The sequence below is a fragment of the Bombina bombina genome, chromosome 7 (assembly GCF_027579735.1).
Source record: "Bombina bombina isolate aBomBom1 chromosome 7, aBomBom1.pri, whole genome shotgun sequence".
In the NCBI taxonomy this organism is placed as follows: domain Eukaryota; kingdom Metazoa; phylum Chordata; class Amphibia; order Anura; family Bombinatoridae; genus Bombina; species Bombina bombina.
This window is the reverse complement of record NC_069505.1, coordinates 350,417,005-350,441,901: the sequence shown is the minus strand read 5'-3', so window position 1 is coordinate 350,441,901 and position 24,897 is coordinate 350,417,005. Positions and strand designations below refer to the sequence as shown.

Below are 24,897 nucleotides of genomic sequence, written 5' to 3'. Positions count from 1 at the left end.
TCGAGGGACGCCATCTTGGATGACGTCCCTTAAAGGAACCGTCATTCGTCGTCTAGTCGTCGGAAGAAGAGGATGGATCCGCGCTGGAGGTCTTCAAGATGGAGCCGGTCGTCATCGGATGGAAGAAGATAGAAGATGCCGCTTGGAGAAGATGTTTGCCGGTCCGGATGTCCTCTTCTTGCCGGATAGGAGGAAGACTTTGGACCCTCTTCTGGACTTCTTCAGTGGATGTCTAGCCCACGCTTGGGTTGGATGAAGATCTTGGAGCCAGGACGGATCGGTGAACCTGGCATGGTGAAGACAAGGTAGGAAGATCATCAGGGGGGTAGTGTTAGGTTTATTTAAGGGGGGTTTGGGTTAGATTAGGGGTATGTGGGTGGTGGGTTGTAATGTTGGGGGGGGGTATTGTATGTTTTTTTTTACAGGCAAAAGAGCTGAAATTCTTGGGGCATGCCCCGCAAAGGGCCCTGTTCAGGGCTGGTAAGGTAAAAGAGCTTGTAATATTTGTATTTTAGAATAGGGTAGGGAATTTTTTATTTTGGGGGGCTTTGTTATTTTATTAGGGGGCTTAGAGTAGGTGTAATTAGTTTAAAATTGTTGTAATATTTTTATTATGTTTGTAAATATTTTATTATTTTCTGTAACTTAGTTCTTTTTTATTTTTTGTACTTTAGATAGTTTATTTAATTTTATTTATTTGTAGCAATTGTGTTTAATTAATTTATTGATAGTGTAGTGTTAGGTTAATTGTAGGTAATTGTAGGTAGTTTATTTAATTATTTTATTGATAGGGTAGTGTTAGGTTTAATTATATCTTAGGTTATGATTTATTTTACAGGTAAATTTGTTATTATTTTAACTAGGTAACTATTAAATAGTTCTTAACTATTTAATAGCTATTGTACCTGGTTAAAATAATTACAAAGTTGCCTGTAAAATAAATATTAATCCTAAAATAGCTATAATATAATTATAATTTATATTGTAGCTATATTAGGATTTATTTTACAGGTAAGTATTTAGCTTTAAATAGGAATCATTTATTTAATAAGAGTTAATTTATTTTGTTAGATAAAAATTATATTTAACTTAGGGGGGTGTTAGTGTTAGGGTTAGACTTAGCTTTAGGGGTTAATCCATTTATTAGAATAGCGGTGAGCTCCGGTCGGCAGATTAGGGGTTAATAATTGAAGGTAGGTGTCGGCGATGTTAGGGAGGGCAGATTAGGGGTTAATACTATTTATGATAGGGTTAGTGAGGCGGATTAGGGGTTAATAACTTTATTATAGTAGCGGTGCGGTCCGCTCGGCAGATTAGGGGTTAATAAGTGTAGGCAGGTGTCGGCGACGATGTGGGGGGCAGATTAGGGGTTAATAAATATAACATAGGGGTCGGCGATGTTAGGGCAGCAGATTAGGGGTACATAGGGATAACGTAGGTGGCGGCGGTTTACGGAGCGGCAGATTAGGGGTTAAAAGTGTAATGCAGGGGTCAGCGATAGCGGGGGCGGCAGATTAGGAGTTAATAAGTGTAAGGTTAGGGGTGTTTAGACTCGGGGTACATGTTAGGGTGTTAGGTGCAGACTTAGGAGGTGTTTCCCCATAGGAAACAATGGGGCTGCGTTAGGAGCTGAACGCTGCTTTTTTGCAGGTGTTAGGTTTTTTTTCAGCTCAAACAGCCCCATTGTTTCCTATGGGAGAATCGTGCACGAGCACGTTTTTGATGCCGGCCGCGTCCGTAAGCAACTCTGGTATCGAGAGTTGCATTTGCGGTATAAATGCTCTACGCTCCTTTTTTGGAGCCTAACGCAGCATTTGTTTGAACTCTCGATACCAGAGTTAAATTTATGGTGCGGCCAGAAAAAAACCCGCGGAGCGTTAACAGCCCTTTTACCGCCGAACTCTAAATCTAGGCCTCAGTTTTTTGCTCTACTATTTGGTCTGGCTACAGCTCCAAGAATATTTGCAAAGGTCCTGGGTGCCCTTGCAAAGGTCCAGTGTTTACTTACCTGGACGGTATCTTGGTTCAAGCTCCCTTTTTTCTGATTGGGAGCGTCTCAGCACAGCTGATCTCAGATTGTAATTCCTGATGAAGGCCCGACTGAGGGCCGAAACGTCGACCATATTCTGTTGACACAATTAATAAAGTTAAAATTGGGCTTTTGTATAAATCCTGAGAGTGCCCTTTTCTACATGGATTTATATATATATATATATATATATATATATATATATATATATATGTCTATATATTTGTACATATGTATTTATGTGTTTATATGCGTATATATATGTGTGTAAATACAAATATGCATAAATACATATAACACATATATAAACACACACACACACACACACACACACACACATATATATATTTATATATACACAACAGCAATTTAAAATATGGGGAGGCGAAAAGTGAGTTTAAAATCCTCCACTAAATCCAAAATGTAGAGAAAATAACTAATTGTGTAAACCATTTACAAATCTAGACAAGTCAGAAGACTTGTTTTTATCCCAGAAACTCTCTTATTACACTGTTTCCAATGCAGCAAAGGATTCTGGGTGAAATATGCAAATGAGGTTCACAATGACTCACTGTTTTACTTCTAGCCTGCTTTTTAAGGCAGACTTCCCTTTATGCCATAGCATTGCCGCATTACACAGCTTCTAAGCTTAGCTAGGGGTAGTACAGTGATTCAGACCAATCCCAGGACAGCTGTTTCGTGGTTATTGTCACTCATCAGCTGGGAGTAGATTGACTTGTCTAGATTTGTAAATGGTTTACACAATGAGTTATCATATATATATATATATACAGAGGTGAAACTCGAAAAATTAGAATATCGTGCAAAAGTTCATTTATTTCACTAATGCAACTTAAAAGGTGAAACTAATACATGAGATAGATTCATTACATGCAAAGCAAGATAGTTCAAGCCGTGATTTGTCATAATTGTGATGATTATGGCTTACAGCTCATGAAAAGCCCAAATCCACAATCTCAGAAAATTAGAATATTACATGTAATCAATAAAACAAGGATTGTACATAGAACAATATCAGACCTCTGAAAAGTATAAGCATGCATACTGTATGTACTCAGTACTTGGTTTGGGCCCCTTTAGCAGCAATTACTGCCTCAATGCGGCGGGGCATGGAAGCTATCAGCCTGTGGCACTGCTGAGGCGTTATGGAAGACCAGGATGCTTCAATAGCAGCCTTCAGCTCTTCTACATTGTTCAGTCTTATGTCTCTCATCTTTCTCTTGGCAATGCCCCATAGATTCTCTATGGGGTTCAGATCAGGCGAGTTTGCTGGCCAATCAAGCACAGTAATCCCACGGTCATTGAACCAGGTTTTGGTGCTTTTGGAAGTGTGGGCAGGTGCCAAGTCCTGCTGGAAAATGAAGTCAGCATCCCCATAGAGCTCAATAAGCAAAATCTTCCAGCGCACCCGGCAGCAGTGAGACTTAATCACAAAAACACCAAGCAAAGTTGAAATAAATGAATATTTATACCTGTTTATTAGGAAAGTCCTTCACATATACAGTTAGGCATAATGTTGTCCCACAGGTAGGATTGAAAAACAGCAAAAGACAGGCAGCAAGGTAGAAAAATATAAAGACTGGTCAGACGCGTTTCCTTGTGTTACATCCTCAGTGACCATACTTACTACCCATGATACACTGCCTTAAATACAGGTGAGCTGTTAACTCACAGCAATCAATTAGTTAATTAAAGTGAACTTAATACTATAAGGCAGGTGAGCATGAGCAAAGTATGTGTTTTAAACTACAAATTTTTTGTCCTGTCATGAATACTCAAATTAACACACAAAAAATAAAATAAAAGACATAATAAACATCCTAAATGTAAAGATATGACATTATTAATTAAATACAAATGTAAGTATTAAACTGAGTGATAACAGTAATAAAAATAAAATTAATTATTAAATAATGTCTTTTAATCTGAAAAAATTATCAAAAATTACTAAAAATGTATTTCAACAATTATGTCGAAATAAGTGAACCCTGTAAAAATAAACTAAATTATACTATTGATCTACAAAAAGTTTTACATCCCAATCAAAGTTTAAACCTGCTGGCACCCTAGTGCCCAACTGAAAAATCCAGTAAACTTCTCTTTTACTGAGAGCAATACCTCTATTGCCACCTCTTGGGTGCCTAGGAATCAGTTGGATCGCCTGGAATGTCAGCAGTGAACTGTCAGAGTGGTGATGTTTTTTGAAATGCAGGGAAATAGGCGTAGTGGACTCTGGATCATCAATTGAGCGTAAATGCTCTAAAAAGCGATCTTTTAACGCACGAGTCGTTTGTCCTACATACTGCCTATAGCACCCCCTACAGGTCAAAAGGTATATAACGTAGCAGGAATTGCACGTCATATGTTCACGAATTTCAAATATCTTTTGATAATTCGTAGATGTAAAAGTAGTGCCAAAAGATGCAAAAGCACAAGACTTACACCTTTTACTTCCACATTTATAAAAACCAGGTTTAATAGAGAGCCAGTTTTTTTGAGTTTGTTGACGTGGTAACATAGAGGGAGACAGCATGTTCCCCAAGGTTTGTGCCTTACGGGACACAAAGCAAATACCCTCCCTAACAATATCTACCAAACTTTCATCAGTGGTCAATATGGGGAGAGCTTTCCTGATTATGTCACAAATCTTGCCATATTCCATACTGTAGGAAGTGATAAATTTTAATTTATTAAATTTGTCTGAAGCCTTAAATTTGCCTGACACAAATAAGTCTGTTCTGTCTAACTGATCAACATCACTTTTAGTTTGAAGTAAGGCTGTGCGTGAATAACCTCTCATGACTAATCTGTCGGTCAAATCACTAGAGTGTTTTTCATAACTTGTTGAGCTTGTACAGTTACGTTTAATTCTCATGTATTGACTTTTGGGAATGGATTTGATAGTATGATATGGATGACATGATTTGGCATTCAAAATTGTATTTCCAGCCATTGGTTTTCTGAACAACTCAATTTCTATGCAGGATTTTTGAACATTTGAATGTAATTCAATATCCAAAAAAGGAATTGAATGTGGACTAATTTCCATGGTGAACTGTAAATTAAGTGAGTTGTTCTGTAAGTATTTGAGAAACGGGTCAAGGAGGTCTCTAGGACCTTTCCAAATCAACAAAATATCGTCGATATAGCGACCAAAAAAATGTATATAATCCCTGAAGGGGTTCCCATCTCCATAGACGTGGGACAGCTCCCACCAACCCAAATATAGGTTGGCATAGGAGGGGGCAAATTTGGCCCCCATCGCCGTCCCACGCCTCTGGAGATAGAAATCCCCCTCAAACAGAAAATAATTATGGGTCAGCAAATAGTCAACTGAGACCTCAATGAACCGCTTCAATGCAACATCATATGTAGAAAAATTGTCCAAAAAGAATTTGATAGCCAAAGCTCCCTTGTCGTGAGGAATACAAGTGTATAAAGAGACCACGTCAATAGTAACGAACATATAGTCCTCCTGCCAAACTAGGCTCTCAATTTGTCTGATAACATCAGACGTGTCTCTTATATAACTCATAAGGCTCAAGACAAAAGGTTTTAAATACCCATCTATCAATTCAGAAAGTGGCTCATTCAATGAGCCTATTCCTGCCACTATGGGTCTGCCAGGTGGACTGGTGGCGTGTTTGTGAACCTTCGGCAAATAATGAAATATAGCCGAAACAGGGTGCTCAGTATATAAGAAGTCAAAATTAGCCTGTTTAATAATGCCATCACTCATGGCTTGCTCCAAAATAATCTTCAATGCTGATTTAAAATAAAATACAGGATTACTTTTGAGTTTCTCATATACCGTGACATCCAAGAGTTGTCTGTAAGCTTCACTTAAATAATCTTGACGATTAAGAACCACCACCTTACCACCTTTATCAGAATTACGTATGACAAGTTCATGCTTATTTTTTAATTCTTGAATAGATTGAAATTGTGCTTTAGACAAATTAGCTCTATGGTGTTGTTTCTCACTTTCAGTTAAACTTAGTTTTTTCAATTCTTGTTCGACAGTTTTTTGAAAGACTTCTATGGAATTGGATCTAGATTTAACTGGATAAAACTTTGATTTACCCTTCATTTTTGTTATATCCTGGGTAACCCCAATAGGATAAGGGTTAAATTCCAAGTTTTCTCTATCCAATTCCATTAGGTCCAAAATAGAACATTCCTCAGAAAAATCTAGACCACATCTAATGGGAACTGGTCTCTCCTCTACCACCACACCTTGAGTATTTTCAGTGACTCCCAAAAAGTGTTTTTTGAGAACAAGCAATCTCACAAATCTATTGAGATCTACCACTGTATTAAAAAGATCAAAGTGTGTGGTAGGAGAGAAACCAAGACCCAGAGATAAAACCTCAATTTGTGTTTTAGTTAAAACACAAGAAGAAAGATTAATAACATTATTAAGATTCATGCATATTTCTGGAACTGTGTTGCTCTCCTCCTCTGTGGGTAACGCCTGGGCTTGGGTATCTGATCCTGACTTGAACTTCCCTGACCTTCCTCGTCCCCCTCTGCGTATTTTTTTCGGCGTGCAGTGGACTTCTGTTGGCCCTTCCCGTTTTTTGACTGTGATACATTGCTTGTATTTAATGCAAAAGATGATAGTCCTTCCGTAACAGTAGAGGCTTCAACAGATGTCTCAATGTCAGAGGAGTCATAGTCATATTCAGTGTCAGTATCTGCAAATCTCACTTTTTTGTTATCAGAACCTCTGCCCTTATAGGAACTTCTGTATCTCCTTCTTATGTTTGTCACTGTCCATTTATATACTTTATTTAACTCATAGTCCTGTTTATCTCTCATTATTTTCTGTTTTTTAAAATTCCAAAGGTTAATCTTAAAATCAGAAATGACCTGTTGCAATTTATTATCATATTTTGCAAAATCTGGATTGTCAGAAAGTGGACGCAAATAAGACTGTAATTTCTGTTTTTCATCACTCAATTCTTGACGCAAAGATTTTTTATATTCTATGAGTAGATCAATGAGTGCTAAAGAACACTCTGTAAGAATATTATTCCATTTATCAATGAAACCTTGATCTGACACTTGGAAAGAGGGGAATTTTCTGATTCTAAGCCCACGTGGTATTCGCATTGCTTTTTTATACATCTGGAAGCTTTTAATATCCATCTCAATTCTTGTGTCATTTTTCAATAGAGAATCCATTTTGAAAAAAAGACTGTCCAGATTAGAATTTGCCTCCTTTTCCATAGTGTCAGAATTAAAAAGGTCTTCAGTGTCACTTATTTCTTCAGCAAATTGCTGCAAGACAAATCCCCCTGCTGCCATATCTAGCTGTATAAATCCTTATATCTAAATATATTTGCTTAGTATTTGTATACTTAAATGCTTCTTATGGTGTGTTGTTACTTATAGCATGAGCTCACATGAGATTATAAGCTGTAATGTCTGTATTAGTGTACAAAGGCACTCGTAAACTGCTATATGTACTGCAGCTATTTCTTGGGTAAACACCTCTTCAGTGTGTACTACGACTTAAAGCGCTATTGGTTATATATTACCAGACATTTAGAAAATAGCACAGTAAAATCCGTGCAGCTTACCCCTCAAAAGTGATGGAGATCCAAATCCGTTCAACTTGGGAAAGCGCTCAGACTGTAACTGTGTCCGTTCACACTCACGTGACACTCTTCACGCTCTTCACGTAGTAAACACACACTAGACGTCCGATGACGTATCCTGTTTCACTCACAATGCTCCGGTGCAAGGGAAGCTGAGCGCTCCATCAACGCTCAAAGGACAATACAATAAGCAAAATCTTCCAGCGCACCCGGCAGCAGTGAGACTTAATCACAAAAACACCAAGCAAAGTTGAAATAAATGAATATTTATACCTGTTTATTAGGAAAGTCCTTCACATATACAGTTAGGCATAATGTTGTCCCACAGGTAGGATTGAAAAACAGCAAAAGACAGGCAGCAAGGTAGAAAAATATAAAGACTGGTCAGACGCGTTTCCTTGTGTTACATCCTCAGTGACCATACTTACTACCCATGATACACGGCCTTAAATACAGGTGAGCTGTTAACTCACAGCAATCAATTAGTTAATTAAAGTGAACTTAATACTATAAGGCAGGTGAGCATGAGCAAAGTATGTGTTTTAAACTACAAATTTTTTGTCCTGTCATGAATACTCAAATTAACACACAAAAAATAAAATAAAAGACATAATAAACATCCTAAATGTAAAGATATGACATTATTAATTAAATACAAATGTAAGTATTAAACTGAGTGATAACAGTAATAAAAATAAAATTAATTATTAAATAATGTCTTTTAATCTGAAAAAATTATCAAAAATTACTAAAAATGTATTTCAACAATTATGTCGAAATAAGTGAACCCTGTAAAAATAAACTAAATTATACTATTGATCTACAAAAAGTTTTACATCCCAATCAAAGTTTAAACCTGCTGGCACCCTAGTGCCCAACTGAAAAATCCAGTAAACTTCTCTTTTACTGAGAGCAATACCTCTATTGCCACCTCTTGGGTGCCTAGGAATCAGTTGGATCGCCTGGAATGTCAGCAGTGAACTGTCAGAGTGGTGATGTTTTTTGAAATGCAGGGAAATAGGCGTAGTGGACTCTGGATCATCAATTGAGCGTAAATGCTCTAAAAAGCGATCTTTTAACGCACGAGTCGTTTGTCCTACATACTGCCTATAGCACCCCCTACAGGTCAAAAGGTATATAACGTAGCAGGAATTGCACGTCATATGTTCACGAATTTCAAATATCTTTTGATAATTCGTAGATGTAAAAGTAGTGCCAAAAGATGCAAAAGCACAAGACTTACACCTTTTACTTCCACATTTATAAAAACCAGGTTTAATAGAGAGCCAGTTTTTTTGAGTTTGTTGACGTGGTAACATAGAGGGAGACAGCATGTTCCCCAAGGTTTGTGCCTTACGGGACACAAAGCAAATACCCTCCCTAACAATATCTACCAAACTTTCATCAGTGGTCAATATGGGGAGAGCTTTCCTGATTATGTCACAAATCTTGCCATATTCCATACTGTAGGAAGTGATAAATTTTAATTTATTAAATTTGTCTGAAGCCTTAAATTTGCCTGACACAAATAAGTCTGTTCTGTCTAACTGATCAACATCACTTTTAGTTTGAAGTAAGGCTGTGCGTGAATAACCTCTCATGACTAATCTGTCGGTCAAATCACTAGAGTGTTTTTCATAACTTGTTGAGCTTGTACAGTTACGTTTAATTCTCATGTATTGACTTTTGGGAATGGATTTGATAGTATGATATGGATGACATGATTTGGCATTCAAAATTGTATTTCCAGCCATTGGTTTTCTGAACAACTCAATTTCTATGCAGGATTTTTGAACATTTGAATGTAATTCAATATCCAAAAAAGGAATTGAATGTGGACTAATTTCCATGGTGAACTGTAAATTAAGTGAGTTGTTCTGTAAGTATTTGAGAAACGGGTCAAGGAGGTCTCTAGGACCTTTCCAAATCAACAAAATATCGTCGATATAGCGACCAAAAGTCTTTCAAAAAACTGTCGAACAAGAATTGAAAAAACTAAGTTTAACTGAAAGTGAGAAACAACACCATAGAGCTAATTTGTCTAAAGCACAATTTCAATCTATTCAAGAATTAAAAAATAAGCATGAACTTGTCATACGTAATTCTGATAAAGGTGGTAAGGTGGTGGTTCTTAATCGTCAAGATTATTTAAGTGAAGCTTACAGACAACTCTTGGATGTCACGGTATATGAGAAACTCAAAAGTAATCCTGTATTTTATTTTAAATCAGCATTGAAGATTATTTTGGAGCAAGCCATGAGTGATGGCATTATTAAACAGGCTAATTTTGACTTCTTATATACTGAGCACCCTGTTTCGGCTATATTTCATTATTTGCCGAAGGTTCACAAACACGCCACCAGTCCACCTGGCAGACCCATAGTGGCAGGAATAGGCTCATTGAATGAGCCACTTTCTGAATTGATAGATGGGTATTTAAAACCTTTTGTCTTGAGCCTTATGAGTTATATAAGAGACACGTCTGATGTTATCAGACAAATTGAGAGCCTAGTTTGGCAGGAGGACTATATGTTCGTTACTATTGACGTGGTCTCTTTATACACTTGTATTCCTCACGACAAGGGAGCTTTGGCTATCAAATTCTTTTTGGACAATTTTTCTACATATGATGTTGCATTGAAGCGGTTCATTGAGGTCTCAGTTGACTATTTGCTGACCCATAATTATTTTCTGTTTGAGGGGGATTTCTATCTCCAGAGGCGTGGGACGGCGATGGGGGCCAAATTTGCCCCCTCCTATGCCAACCTATATTTGGGTTGGTGGGAGCTGTCCCACGTCTATGGAGATGGGAACCCCTTCAGGGATTATATACATTTTTTTGGTCGCTATATCGACGATATTTTGTTGATTTGGAAAGGTCCTAGAGACCTCCTTGACCCGTTTCTCAAATACTTACAGAACAACTCACTTAATTTACAGTTCACCATGGAAATTAGTCCACATTCAATTCCTTTTTTGGATATTGAATTACATTCAAATGTTCAAAAATCCTGCATAGAAATTGAGTTGTTCAGAAAACCAATGGCTGGAAATACAATTTTGAATGCCAAATCATGTCATCCATATCATACTATCAAATCCATTCCCAAAAGTCAATACATGAGAATTAAACGTAACTGTACAAGCTCAACAAGTTATGAAAAACACTCTAGTGATTTGACCGACAGATTAGTCATGAGAGGTTATTCACGCACAGCCTTACTTCAAACTAAAAGTGATGTTGATCAGTTAGACAGAACAGACTTATTTGTGTCAGGCAAATTTAAGGCTTCAGACAAATTTAATAAATTAAAATTTATCACTTCCTACAGTATGGAATATGGCAAGATTTGTGACATAATCAGGAAAGCTCTCCCCATATTGACCACTGATGAAAGTTTGGTAGATATTGTTAGGGAGGGTATTTGCTTTGTGTCCCGTAAGGCACAAACCTTGGGGAACATGCTGTCTCCCTCTATGTTACCACGTCAACAAACTCAAAAAAACTGGCTCTCTATTAAACCTGGTTTTTATAAATGTGGAAGTAAAAGGTGTAAGTCTTGTGCTTTTGCATCTTTTGGCACTACTTTTACATCTACGAATTATCAAAAGATATTTGAAATTCGTGAACATATGACGTGCAATTCCTGCTACGTTATATACCTTTTGACCTGTAGGGGGTGCTATAGGCAGTATGTAGGACAAACGACTCGTGCGTTAAAAGATCGCTTTTTAGAGCATTTACGCTCAATTGATGATCCAGAGTCCACTACGCCTATTTCCCTGCATTTCAAAAAACATCACCACTCTGACAGTTCACTGCTGACATTCCAGGCGATCCAACTGATTCCTAGGCACCCAAGAGGTGGCAATAGAGGTATTGCTCTCAGTAAAAGAGAAGTTTACTGGATTTTTCAGTTGGGCACTAGGGTGCCAGCAGGTTTAAACTTTGATTGGGATGTAAAACTTTTTGTAGATCAATAGTATAATTTAGTTTATTTTTACATGGTTCACTTATTTCGACATAATTGTTGAAATACATTTTTAGTAATTTTTGATAATTTTTTCAGATTAAAAGACATTATTTAATAATTAATTTTATTTTTATTACTGTTATCACTCAGTTTAATACTTACATTTGTATTTAATTAATAATGTCATATCTTTACATTTAGGATGTTTATTATGTCTTTTATTTTATTTTTTGTGTGTTAATTTGAGTATTCATGACAGGACAAAAAATTTGTAGTTTAAAACACATACTTTGCTCATGCTCACCTGCCTTATAGTATTAAGTTCACTTTAATTAACTAATTGATTGCTGTGAGTTAACAGCTCACCTGTATTTAAGGCAGTGTATCATGGGTAGTAAGTATGGTCACTGAGGATGTAACACAAGGAAACGCGTCTGACCAGTCTTTATATTTTTCTACCTTGCTGCCTGTCTTTTGCTGTTTTTCAATCCTACCTGTGGGACAACATTATGCCTAACTGTATATGTGAAGGACTTTCCTAATAAACAGGTATAAATATTCATTTATTTCAACTTTGCTTGGTGTTTTTGTGATTAAGTCTCACTGCTGCCGGGTGCGCTGGAAGATTTTGCTTATTGTATTGTCCTTTGAGCGTTGATGGAGCGCTCAGCTTCCCTTGCACCGGAGCATTGTGAGTGAAACAGGATATGTCATCGGACGTCTAGTGTGTGTTTACTACGTGAAGAGCGTGAAGAGTGACACGTGAGTGTGAACGGACACAGTTACAGTCTGAGCGCTTTCCCAAGTTGAACGGATCCCCATAGAGCTCGTCTGCAAGCACAGTGGACCAACACCAGCAGATGACATGGCTCCCCAAATCAACACAGACTGTGGAAACTTCACACTGGACTTCAAGCATCTTGCAGTGTGTGCCTCTCCATTCTTCCTCCATACTCTGGGTCCTTAGTTTCCAAAGGAGATGCAAAATTTGCTCTCATCAGGAAAGAGGACTTTGGACCACTGAGCAGCAGACCAGGTCTGTTTTTCTTTAGCCCAGGTAAGACACTTCTGACGTTTGTTGTTCAGGGGTGGCTTGACAAGAGGAATACGACATTTGGAGCCCATGTCCAGGATCCGTCTGTGTGTGGTGGCTCTTGATGCACTGACTCCAGCCTCAGTCCACTCCTTGTGAAAGTCCCCAACACTTTTGAATGGCCTTTTCCTGACAATGCTTTCCAGGCTGCGGTCATCCCTGCTGCTTGTGCACCTTTTTCTTTCACACTTTTCCCTTCCACATAACTTTCTATTAATGTGCTTTGATACAGCACTTTGGGAACATCCAACTTCTTTTGCAATTACCTTTTGAGGCTTTCCCTCCTTATGGAGGGTGTCAATGATGGTTTTCTGCACAACTGTCAGGTCAGCAGTCTTTCCCATGATTGTGATTCCTACTGAACCAGACTGAGAGACCATTTAGAGGCTCAGGAACCCTTTGCAGGTGTTATGGCTTAATTAGCTGATTAGATTGGGACACTTTGAGCCTAGAATATTGCACCTTTTCACAATATTCTAATTTTCTGAGATTGGGGATTTGGGGTTGAGCTGTGAGCCATAATCATCACAATCACGGCAAATCACGGCTTGAACTATCTTGCTTTGCATGTAATGAGTCTATCTCATATATTAGTTTCACCTTTTAAGTTGCATTAGTGAAATAAATTAACTTTTGCACGATATTCTAATTTTTCGAGTTTCACATATACAGTATATATATATATATTTTACTTTACTTTTAACCCTTATCTGTAAAGTGTACCAAGTGATTTAGTGAAGTGGCAGCAATATATGAAAAAAACAGAAGCCGTTTCACAGGAGAACATGCTGCACTATGTTTTTCTACTTAACTGGGAGTATTAAAGAAATTGTCTAGTTTCTAGCTTTGCAGTAGTGACTTAATTTTAAATTTATATCAGTGTGTAGTTTAAAGGGGATTTATGACATTTTTCTATGTTTTGGGAAGCCATTTAATAAATTAATTTTCAAGCACTTTATTTTTCCCAGTTGTTTACTTTTAATGTTTAAACTTTTAATAAGCATGTTCAGTTGATACCAGATTTGTGTAGAAATTGTGTTGATTTTTCAAAACTTTAAATGTACAGAATATCGGCCCCTGTTATCGGCCTGAAAGGCGGTCAATAATCTGTATCGGTATTGGCCCTGAAAAAACGATATCGTTCTATCCCTAATTTGCATTAACCCATTCCTACTATTTCACTTCTTCCCACTGTATTACCGCCTGCTGCTTTATGCTCCCGGTTACCATATCGGCAAATACATTTAATTAATCTGTTTTATTCCCTTTCATTTTATACCTGTAACTATAATTGTGTTCCTTGTAATTGTTACACTTCCTAATACACTTTCATTTAATAACTCTTTTGTACACTGATTTAATTCGGTTTTATTAAAAAGACATAAAAGCCAAACTTTTTCTATCATGATTCAGATAGAACATACAATTTTAAACGACTTTCCAATTTACTTCTATTATCTAATTTGCTTTGTGCTCTTGGTATCCTTTGTTAAAAAGCATACTTAGATAGGCTCAGGATCTGGGAGCTAACTGCTGATTGGTGGGTGCACATAAATGCTTTTTGTCATTAGCTTATCGATGTGTTTAGCTAGTTCATAGCGGTGCATTGTCACTCCTTCCATTAAGGATACCAAGAGAATGAAACAAAATTGATAACAGAAGTAAACTAGAAAGTTGTTTAAATGATGTAATTATTAAACCATGGGTGTCACATCAATGCCTTCATTTATTTGTTTTACTTTCTTTGCAGTATCCTGAAGGTATCAAGAAATATGATTACAATCCAGGATTTGCAATCCGAGGTCTTCACTATGATATACAGAAGGTAAGCTTTGTATTTTCCTCTCTAAATTAAACAGTAGAGTAGCTAATACATTTTATTATTATAATTATTCACTATATTTATTTCCGTCTATATAAAAAATAAATATTTTTTTGTCAAAATGTCAGTGATGTCAGTGATGATCGTGAGATCAAAATATTCCGCATTACAGATAACAACGGTCTGGCATGGTGCAGGGTTGTTATAGCTTTGAATGTCTGACTGCCTCTTACATTAGCCTATTTATGTACTGATTTCACAAACTAAAGTGGAGAATTTCTAAACCTGTCCAGAAAAGTTCTGCCCAGTCTTCCCATCTATACCACTGAACTGCCCATCCATACCACTGAACTAACCATCCATATCACTGAGCTACCCATTCATACCACTGAAGTGCCCATCCATACCACAGAACTGCCCATCATACCACTGAACTACCCATCCATACCACTGTGCTGCCCATCCATACCACTGAACTGCCCATCCATACCACAGAACTGCCCATCATACCACTGAACTACCCATCCAAACCACTGTGCTGCCCATCCATACCACTGAACTGCCCATCCATACCACAGAACTGCCCATCATACCACTGTGCTGCCCATCCTTACAACTGAACTGCCCATCCATACCACTGTGCTGCCCATCCATACCACTGGACTGAACTGCCCATTCATACCACTGAACTGCCCATCCATACCACTGAACTACCCATCCATACTACTAAACTGCCCATCCATACCACTGAACTACCCATCCATACCACTGAACTACCCATCTATACCACTGAACTACCCATCCATACCACTGAACTGCCCATCCATACCACTGAACTGAACTGCCCATCCATACCACTGAACTGAGCTTTAGATCATATGGCCTTATAATCAGGGGGGCAGCAGTTATCTTGTTAACTGTTCATCTTTTGGCGCAAAGTTTCACAAAATGTTACACAACAAACAAATAAAAAATAAAATCTCCCTCTATGAAGCAGTCCATTCTAACATACAGTATGTATCAAAGAAAGCTTGAAAAAAAATTAAAGAGAAATAAAGGAAATTTTAAAATGGTGACCTTGTAGCAAGACAACTGTGAGATACTTCACAAGGGCAATGGAGTCTTTATGTATTTTGTATGCTAAGCCTAAGTCTAGACGGAAAATCCAAACCACATCCTAGAATGCCCCAAATTTCCATAACCAGCCCCTAGGGACACCTTAGATTCTATCCAGTGCGACTACTCCATAACAAAACATATGTGAATATTTTACAATCACAAACATCTACCTGAATTGTTTTGCAAGCGTGTTCCCAAAGTGTTGCAGTTGTAATAATTGTTGTTCTGCAATGCTACTTTAATGTGCGAGATATCAAGTATCGGGCGCTTAGCACAACCTTGAGCTCGATTATGAGTGGAGTGGTACTTTGCGCTCCCACTCGCGTGTTAACTTTGTTAGACTGAAGCATTTTTGTGCATCGGGTAGCATGTGTATTACAAGTTGAAAGTAAAGAGTTTTTGCACGTACTTCACCCTACGATCGCAAAAAGCTAAAGTCCAAATATCGTGACCACATTAATGTATTCCTCCAAAGACTTCAATGGAGGGAGAAAAGTAGAAAAAAATACTAACACCCTTACTCAACAAAGAATAACATGAGGACAAAGCAACTTTGATAATAGACGTAAATTGGAAACTTTTTTAAAATTGGATTCTCTATCTCAATCATGAAAGAAAAATGTTGGGTTTCATTTTCCTTTTTAATATGTTTTTTTTCATGTTTCAGGGTCATAGGATGTGTACCCAATCCGGCCTGAGAGTGCTGACCCCACCCGTGTTTTGTATATGTTTGGGGAGATTAGATTAGCCTGTGCACCCTCCATTTTTTCACAGTAGTTTGAATTTGAGCCTGCATTGTGTGGCTGTTTAGGGACCCAGGTTTTTGGAAGAGACCTTGACGAGGTACCTGGGCTTTTCCCATTTGGCCAGATGCGGTAACTAACTCTTCCATTGCTGCTTTTTATCTTAGTTTAGAGCTTGTGAGTGAGTGCTGGACTTTCTCTGAGTGCTACATTAATGTATTATTTTTTTGTAATTTTCCCTGTTTGGGCCTTGCACCCAGGCCTGTCTGGGGTTAACTGCCTGTGACTCTGGTGACAGTGCAGCTTCCTGAGAGTGCTGTTTTGCACCCAGGGCTGTGCATGTTACAGGGTCATAGGATGTGTACCCGGTCTGGCCTGAGAGTGCTGACCCCACCCGTGTTTTGTATATGTTTGGGGAGATTAGATTAGCCTGTGCACCCTCCATTTTTTCACAGTTGTTTGAATGTGAGCCTGCATTGTGTGGCTGTTTAGGGAGCCAGGTTTTTGGAAGAGACCTTGACAAGGTACCTGAGCTTTTCCCATTTGGCCAGTTGCGGTAACTAACTCTTCCATTGCTGCATTTTATCTTAGTTGAGAGCTTGTGAGTGAGTGCTGCACTTTCTCTGTGTGCTATAATAATGTATTATTTTTTTGTAGTTTTCCCTGTTTGGGCCTTGCACCCAGGCCTCTCTGGGGTTAACTGCCTGTGACTCTGGGATAAATAGTTACACCAAGGTGGTAAATCGACATAGAACAGGCTAAAAGTGGTAATGAGCCAGTTGTTCGTTCCTGTGAGTGCACTTCTCTCTGTATGTATTTAGTCTCTCTATTGGAAGAAAGGGCCAACCAGACGTGGACTCCTTGCTCAGTGTGCTTAGAGGGATATGGCTTCACCTCACTGACGAGGCCTAATGAAGGCCAAAACGATCATCTGGGGTTGCTGTGTTCCTTGTTCAGATTAGAATTGCCTCGTATTTCGGCGCTGGACTGACCGTAATAGGCGGGATCAGACTTATATACTACAGGAAAGTTCAACTCTGTAAAAAGCATTACTGGGCTAAAAAGTTGCACCCAGGTGGTAAATTGCCATAAAACAGGTTAACAATGGTATTGAGCCAGTTGTTCGTTCCTGTGAGTGCACTTCTCTCAGTATGTATATATATATATATATATATATATATATATATATATATATATATATATATATATACAGTACTGTGCAAAAGTCTTAGGCTACCATCAATAATGACCATCCATATTATTATTATTATTATCGGTTATTTGTAGAGCGCCAAAAGATTCCGCAGCGCTAATAATACATAGTAATTTTTCAGTCTCTTTATTAAGATACAAACAGAAAATACAGGAAATATGTACACAAAATATAAAAAAACACAATTTTCCGAACAAAATGGCTTCTTCAGTCAAAAGTCAGTATTTAGTGTGACCTTCCTTGGCACTAAGCACATCTTGAACTCTTTTGGGGAGACTGACCTGACGTTTTCTGAAATAATCTTCTGGTATATTATAACAGGCTTCTTTCAGCACCTCCCAGAGTTCTTCTTTAGATTTAGGTTGTCTTTTATTTCTTTCTCTGTTTAGGTGACCCCATACTGCCTCTATAATATTCAGGTCTGGAATCTGTGGAGGCCAGTCCATGACTGTCAGTGTTTGATCAGCTGTTTCTCTCTCCAAATATGATTTCACTGGATTAGCAGTGTGCTTGAGATTGTTATGCTGAAAAATAAAACCATTGCCAATCAGGCGCTTTCCAGAAGAAATGGCATGATGAATTAAAATCTGTCTGTACTTTTCAGCCTTCATGATCCCATCAATTTGGAGAATATCGCCAACACCACTGGCAGAAGTGCAGCCCCAAACCAGGACTGACCCTCCACCATGTTTCACTGAAGACTGCAAGCACTCATTCTTCCATCTCTCTCCAACTCTTCTTCTCACATATTGTCGATGATTGGACCCAAAAGTTCAAACTTGGATTTGTCACTTTCCACTGATCTTCATTCCAATCTTTGTGAGCGTTAGCATATCTTAGCCTTTTCACCCTGTTCCCCTTCAGAAGAAGGGGTTTCTTGGCTGCTACCCTTCCACAAAGACCATTCCTGATCAAGCTTCTTCGGACTGTAGAAGGGTTAATTTGATTGAAAGTTGGTCTTATTAGCAAACTTCCAGTGAATTAAACTCATACCACATATGTATGTAATGCTCAAGAATGTCTTGCACAAACCTGGTGTAATAGACCTTTTTCACAGCAGTCATTTTGACATGAAATAGTAGGACAAATACAGGCGTTAGCAATGATATTAATTAGGGTTCCATTCCATTTAGGTTTACGAGAGTAAGGGGAGGTCACACTAAACACATGCCACTTTAGCCTATAGAAGCATTTTTTTTTTCTGTTTTTTTAATACTGCATACAAATATCCGGTATTTTCTGGTTGTATTCTAATAAAGAGACTGAGAAATATTTAAATATGGTCATTATACCATTGCTAAAACAACTTATGGTGGCTTAAGACTTTTTCACAGTACTGTATATATAACAGTGCTGATATATATAAATATCTTTTTAAAAAATACTTAAAACATATTGCCCTATGTGAAGAACATTGGAATGTGAAATATTTACAGTAAATATAGTTATTTACACTTTATTAAATTTGCATATTGCTTAAATAGGTTTTTTTCTTGTTATCAGCTAGTTGAATGCAAAAATAATTTTTTATCAGTGTATTATGATTGTAACTGAAAATGTATTTTTTATTTATTTTTTTCCATTATTTAGTCAAGTGTAAGGGCCCTATTTATCAAAGGTCTTGCGGACCTGATCCAACAGTGCGGATCAGGTCCGCAAGACCTCGCTGAATGCGGAGAGCAATACGCTCTCCGTATTCAGCATTGCACCAGCAGCTCACAAGAGCTATTGGTGCAACGCCGCCCCCTGCTGACTTGCGGCCAATCAGCCACCAGCAAGGAGGTGTCAATCAACTCGATCGTATTTGATCGGGTTGATTTCCGCCGATTCCTGTCTGCCTGCTCAGAGCAGGCGGACAGGGTTATGAAGCAGCGGTCTTTAGACCGCTGCTTCATAACTTGTGTTTCTGGCGAGTCTGAAGACTCTCCAGAAACACGGGCCCACAAGCTCTGGGGCCCCTAACACTTTATCAGCGATCTGACGTTGTGCTATCCCGACACTTTAAATTCAATTGCGCCCACTTTCAACTCATAATACGCGCACTACTTCTGACACGCATAAGGAGCAACAATAGTGCGCAACTTGTAATCTAGCCCTTTATTAGTTAATGTATGGAACATCCACTAACAAAGTAGTGAAAGAGATGCTCAATAGATTTCAAACATTTCCTTTACAATGTGGCCCCTCAGCAACCTCACAAGGTATTTTTAAGTGCAACTTTATTTACTTTTTAAAACAAGAATAGTCCTTTTATACTCATTTTAAAAAAAAAAAAAAAAAGCCTGGTGCAAATACATTTTCTCTAGTCTCCTTTCTTGTTGAGACCTAGGAACAGAGCTAAATGAGCTTGCGTCTTGATTTAACCAATCACTGTGTAGAATGTTGCAGGTTCAAACATGATTTGCCCTTTAAAAAAGGTCCCTGAACAACCTCATGAGTGTCTATGGGTCTGATTTAAAAGATCAAACAAAAAAACTTACAGGCATTGAGAGAAATCACACAAAATCTTTGTGATTTTCTTTTAGACCTTATATTGCAATATAGGTGCCTCCAAAATATAGCAACATGAACATCTCTCAAACAAAAATTTATGTTTCTTTACGCCTAGATTTAGAGTTCTGCGGCCAAAGGGGTGCGTTAGCTACGCTGGCTTTTTTCTGGCCGCACCTTTTAAATACTGCTGGTATTTAGAGTTCACAGAATGGCTGCGTTAGGCTCCAAAAAAGGAGCGTATAGCATATTTACCGCAACTTCAACTCTCGATACCAGCGGTGCTTACGGAAGCGGCCAGCTTCAAAAACGTGCTCGTGCACGATTCCCCCATAGAAAACAATGGGGCTGTTTGAGCTGAAAAAAAAACCTAACACCTGCAAAAAAGCTGCGTTCAGCTCCTAACGCAGCCCCATTGTTTGCTATGGGGAAACACTTCCTACGTCTGCACCTAACACCCTAACATGTACCCCGAGTCTAAACACCCCTAACCTTACACTTATTAACCCCTATTCTGCCGCCCCCGCTATCGCTGACCCCTGCATATTTTTTTTAACCCCTAATCTGCCGCTCCGTAAACCGCCGCTACTTACATTATCCCTATGTACCCCTAATCTGCTGCCCCTAACACCGCCGACCCCTATATTATATTTATTAACCCCTAATCTGCCCCCCACAACGTTGCCTCCACCTGCCTCTCACTTATTAACCCCTAATCTGCCGACTGGAGCTCACCCCTATTTTAATAAATGTATTAACCCCTAAAGCTAAGTCTAACCCTAACACTAACACCCCCCTAAGTTAAATATAATTTAAATCTAACAAAATAAATTAACTCTTATTAAATAAATTATTCCTATTTAAAGCTAAATACTTACCTGTAAAATAAACTCTAATATAGCTACAATATAAATTATAATTATATTATAGCTATTTTAGGATTTATATTTATTTTACAGGTAACTTTGTATTTATTTTAACCAGGTACAATAGCTATTAAATAGTTAAGAACTATTTAATAGCTAAAATAGTTAAAATAATTACAAATTTACCTGTAAAATAAATCCTAACCATACAATTAAACCTAACACTACACTATCAATAAATAAATTAAATAAAATACCTACAATTACCTACAATTAAACCTAACACTACACTATCAATAAATGAATTAAATACAATACCTACAAATAACTACAATTAAATAAACTAACTAAAGTACAAAAAATAAAAAAGAACTAAGTTACAAAAAATAAAAAAATATTTACAAACATTAGAAAAATATTACAACAATTTTAAACTAAATACACCTACTCTAAGCCCCCTAATAAAATAACAAAGCCCCCCAAAATAAAAAAATGCCCTACCCTATTCTAAATTAAAAAAGTTCAAAGCTCTTTTACCTTACCAGCCCTGAACAGGGCCCTTTGCGGGGCATGCCCCAAGAAATTCAGCTCTTTTGCCTGTAAAAAAACACATACAATACCCACCCCCCCAACATTACAACCCACCACCCACATACCCCTAATCTAACCCAAACCCTCCTTAAATAAACCTAACACTAAGCCCCTGAAGATCTTCCTACCTTATCTTCACCTCACCAGGTATCACTGATCGGTCCTGGCTCCAAAATCTTCATCCAACCCAAGCGGGGGCTGGCAATCCATAATCCTGCGGCTGAAGAGGTCCAGAAGAGGCTCCAAAGTCTTCATCCCATCCGGGAAGAAGAGGCGATCCAGACCGGCAACCATCTTGATCCAAGCGGCATCTTCTATCTTCATCCGATGAGGAACGGATCCATCGTGAAGACCTCCAGCGCAGACCAATCTTCTTCCGACGACGTCCAACTGAAGAATGACGGTTCCTTTAAGGGATGTCATCCAAGATGGCGTCCCTTGAATTCCGATTGGCTGATAGGATTCTATCAGCCAATCGGAATTAAGGTAGGAAAATTCTGATTGGCTGATAGAATCAGCCAATCAGAATTAAGTTCAATCCGATTGGCCGATCCGATCAGCCAATTAGATTGAGCTCGCATTCTATTGGCTGTTCCGATCAGCCAATAGAATGCAAGCTCAATCTGATTGGCTGATCGGATCAGCCAATCGGATTGAACTTGATTCTGATTTTCCTACCTTAATTCCGATTGGCTGATAGAATCATATCAGCCAATCGGAATTCGAGGGACGCCATCTTGGATGACGTCCCTTAAAGGAACCGTCATTCGTCGGGAAGTCGTCAGTGAAGATGGATGTTCCACGTCGGCGGGATGAATATGGATCCGGAAGAAAGAAGATTGAAGATGCTGTTGATAGAAGACTTCAGCCGGATCATGGACCTCTTCAGCTCCCGCTTGGATGAAGACTTCAGCCTGATCATGGACATCTTCAGCCCCCCGCTTGGGCTTGGATCAAGACATCGGAGGAGCTCTTCTGGATCGATCAGGGAACCTGGTATGGTGAAGATAAAGTAGGAAGATCTTCAGGGGCTTAGTGTTAGGTTTATTTAAGGGGGGCTTGGGTTAGATTAGGGGTATGTGGGTGGTGGGTTGTAATGTTGGGGGGGGGTATTGTATGTGTTTTTTTTACAGGCAAAAGAGCTGAATTCTTTGGGGCATGCCCCGCAAAGGGCCCTGTTCAGGGCTGGTAAGGTAAAAGAGCTTTGAACTTTTGTAATTTAGAATAGGGTAGGGCATTTTTTTATTTTTGGGGTCTTTGTTATTTTATTAGGGTGCTTAGAGTAGGTGTAATTAGTTTAAAATTGTTGTAATATTTTTCTGATGTTTGTAAATATTTTTTTATTTTTTGTAACTTAGTTCTTTTTTATTTTTTGTACTTTAGTTAGTTTATTTCATTGTATTTATTTGTAGATATTGTATTTAATTAATTTATTGATAGTGTAGTGTTAGGTTTAATTGTAGGTATTTTATTTAATTAATTTATTGATAGTGTAGTGTTAGGTTTAATTGTAACTTAGGTTAGGATTTATTTTACAGGTAATTTTGTAATTATTTTAACTATTTTAGCTATTAAATAGTTCTTAACTATTTAATAGCTATTGTACCTAGTTAAAATAAATACAAAGTTACCTGTAAAATAAATATAAATCCTAAAATAGCTATAATATAATTATAATTCATATTGTAGCTATATTAGGGTTTATTTTACAGGTAAGTATTTAGCTTTAAATAGGAATAATTTATTTAATAAGAGTTAATTTATTTCGTTAGATTTAAATTATATTTAATTTAGGGGGGTGTTAGTGTTAGGGTTAGACTTAGCTTTAGGGGTTAATCCATTTATTACAGTAGCGGCGAGATTCGGTCGGCAGATTAGGGGTTAATAATTGAAGTTAGGTGTCGGCGATGTTAGGGAGGGCAGATTAGGGGTTAATACTATTTATTATAGGGTTATTGAGGCGGGAGTGAGGCGGATTAGGGGTTAATAACTTTATTATAGTAGCGGTGAGATCCGCTCGGCAGATTAGGGGTTAATAAGTGTAGGCAGGTGGAGGCGACGTTGAGGGGGGCAGATTAGGAGCTAATAAATATAATATAGGGGTCGGCGGTGTTAGGGGCAGCAGATTAGGGGTACATAAGGATAACGTAGGTGGCGGTCGGCAGATTAGGGGTTAATTATTGTAGGTAGCTGGCGGCGACGTTGTGGGGGGCAGGTTAGGGGTTAATAAATATAATATAGGGGTCGGCGGTGTTAGGGGCAGCAGATTAGGGGTACATAAGTATAACGTAGGTGGCGGTTGGCAGATTAGTGGTTAAAAAAATTTAATCGAGTGGCGGCGATGTGGGGGGACCTCGGTTTAGGGGTACATAGGTAGTTTATGGGTGTTAGTGTACTTTAGAGCACAGTAGTTAAGAGCTTTATAAACCGGCGTTAGCCCAGAAAGCTCTTAACTACTGACTTTTTTCTGCGGCTGGAGTTTTGTCGTTAGATTTTTAACGCTCACTTCAGCCACGACTCTAAATACCGGAGTTAGAAATATCCCATTGAAAAGATAGGATACGCAATTGACGTAAGGGGATCTGCGGTATGGAAAAGTCGCGGCTGAAAACTGAGCGTTAGACCCTTTAATGACTGACTCCAAATACCGGCGGTAGCATAAAACCAGCGTTAGGAGCCTCTAACGCTGGTTTTCACGGCTACCGCCCAACTCTAAATCTAGGCCTAAGTTCTTTGAGGGATTTTTCAATACTGATAAGACTTCAGGGTTGATTTATCATTTGTCGTATACGCTGTCCGCATTTATGATTGCACAAGCATTTCAGTAGATTATACAGCCTTACTTTATTTTCTAAAAATATTAAAATATTCCTCTCTCTTTTTTTTAGAGTCTTCTTATGAAAATTGATGCTTTTCATTATATTCAGCTTGGAACTGTATACAGGTAAGTGCAGTTATATGGCAACGTTTACTACCAATCATATCCCGCTGTGAATTTACTTTAGCACAATAGACTTACTTCTAGTATTTTTATTTTTTTAAAATATTTAACTTAGAATATTGAATAATGCTGAATTTATTTTTCATGACTCAATCATATATTTAACAAAACTCTATTAAAATTAAATTTATTTTCAAGGATGGATCAATAGCTTTGTGTATTTCTCATAGAAATGTAAACATATTTTTTTGCAAATGAGCAAAATGTTTGTTGATCAAGTTGTAAAAAAATTCTAAAGATTGACTACTTCTAATTGGAATAAACAACAGCTATTAAAAGACCAATATTGATAACGACAGAACCTGCAACTTACAGGGGCTTGCAAGTGCAAC

General features: G+C 38.0%; 1 protein-coding gene across 2 annotated transcripts in view; it reads left to right on the top strand.

Moving 5' to 3' along the window:
- NT5DC2 (5'-nucleotidase domain containing 2) overlaps positions 1-24,897 on the top strand; it is a 271,150-nt gene that overhangs the window by 37,516 nt on the left and 208,737 nt on the right. For both annotated transcript variants that reach the window (XM_053721025.1, XM_053721024.1), the window contains exons 3-4: positions 14,471-14,545; positions 24,453-24,508. In XM_053721025.1, the coding sequence (XP_053577000.1) occupies positions 14,471-14,545; positions 24,453-24,508 (131 nt within the window). The remainder of the gene's footprint in view (positions 1-14,470; positions 14,546-24,452; positions 24,509-24,897) is intronic.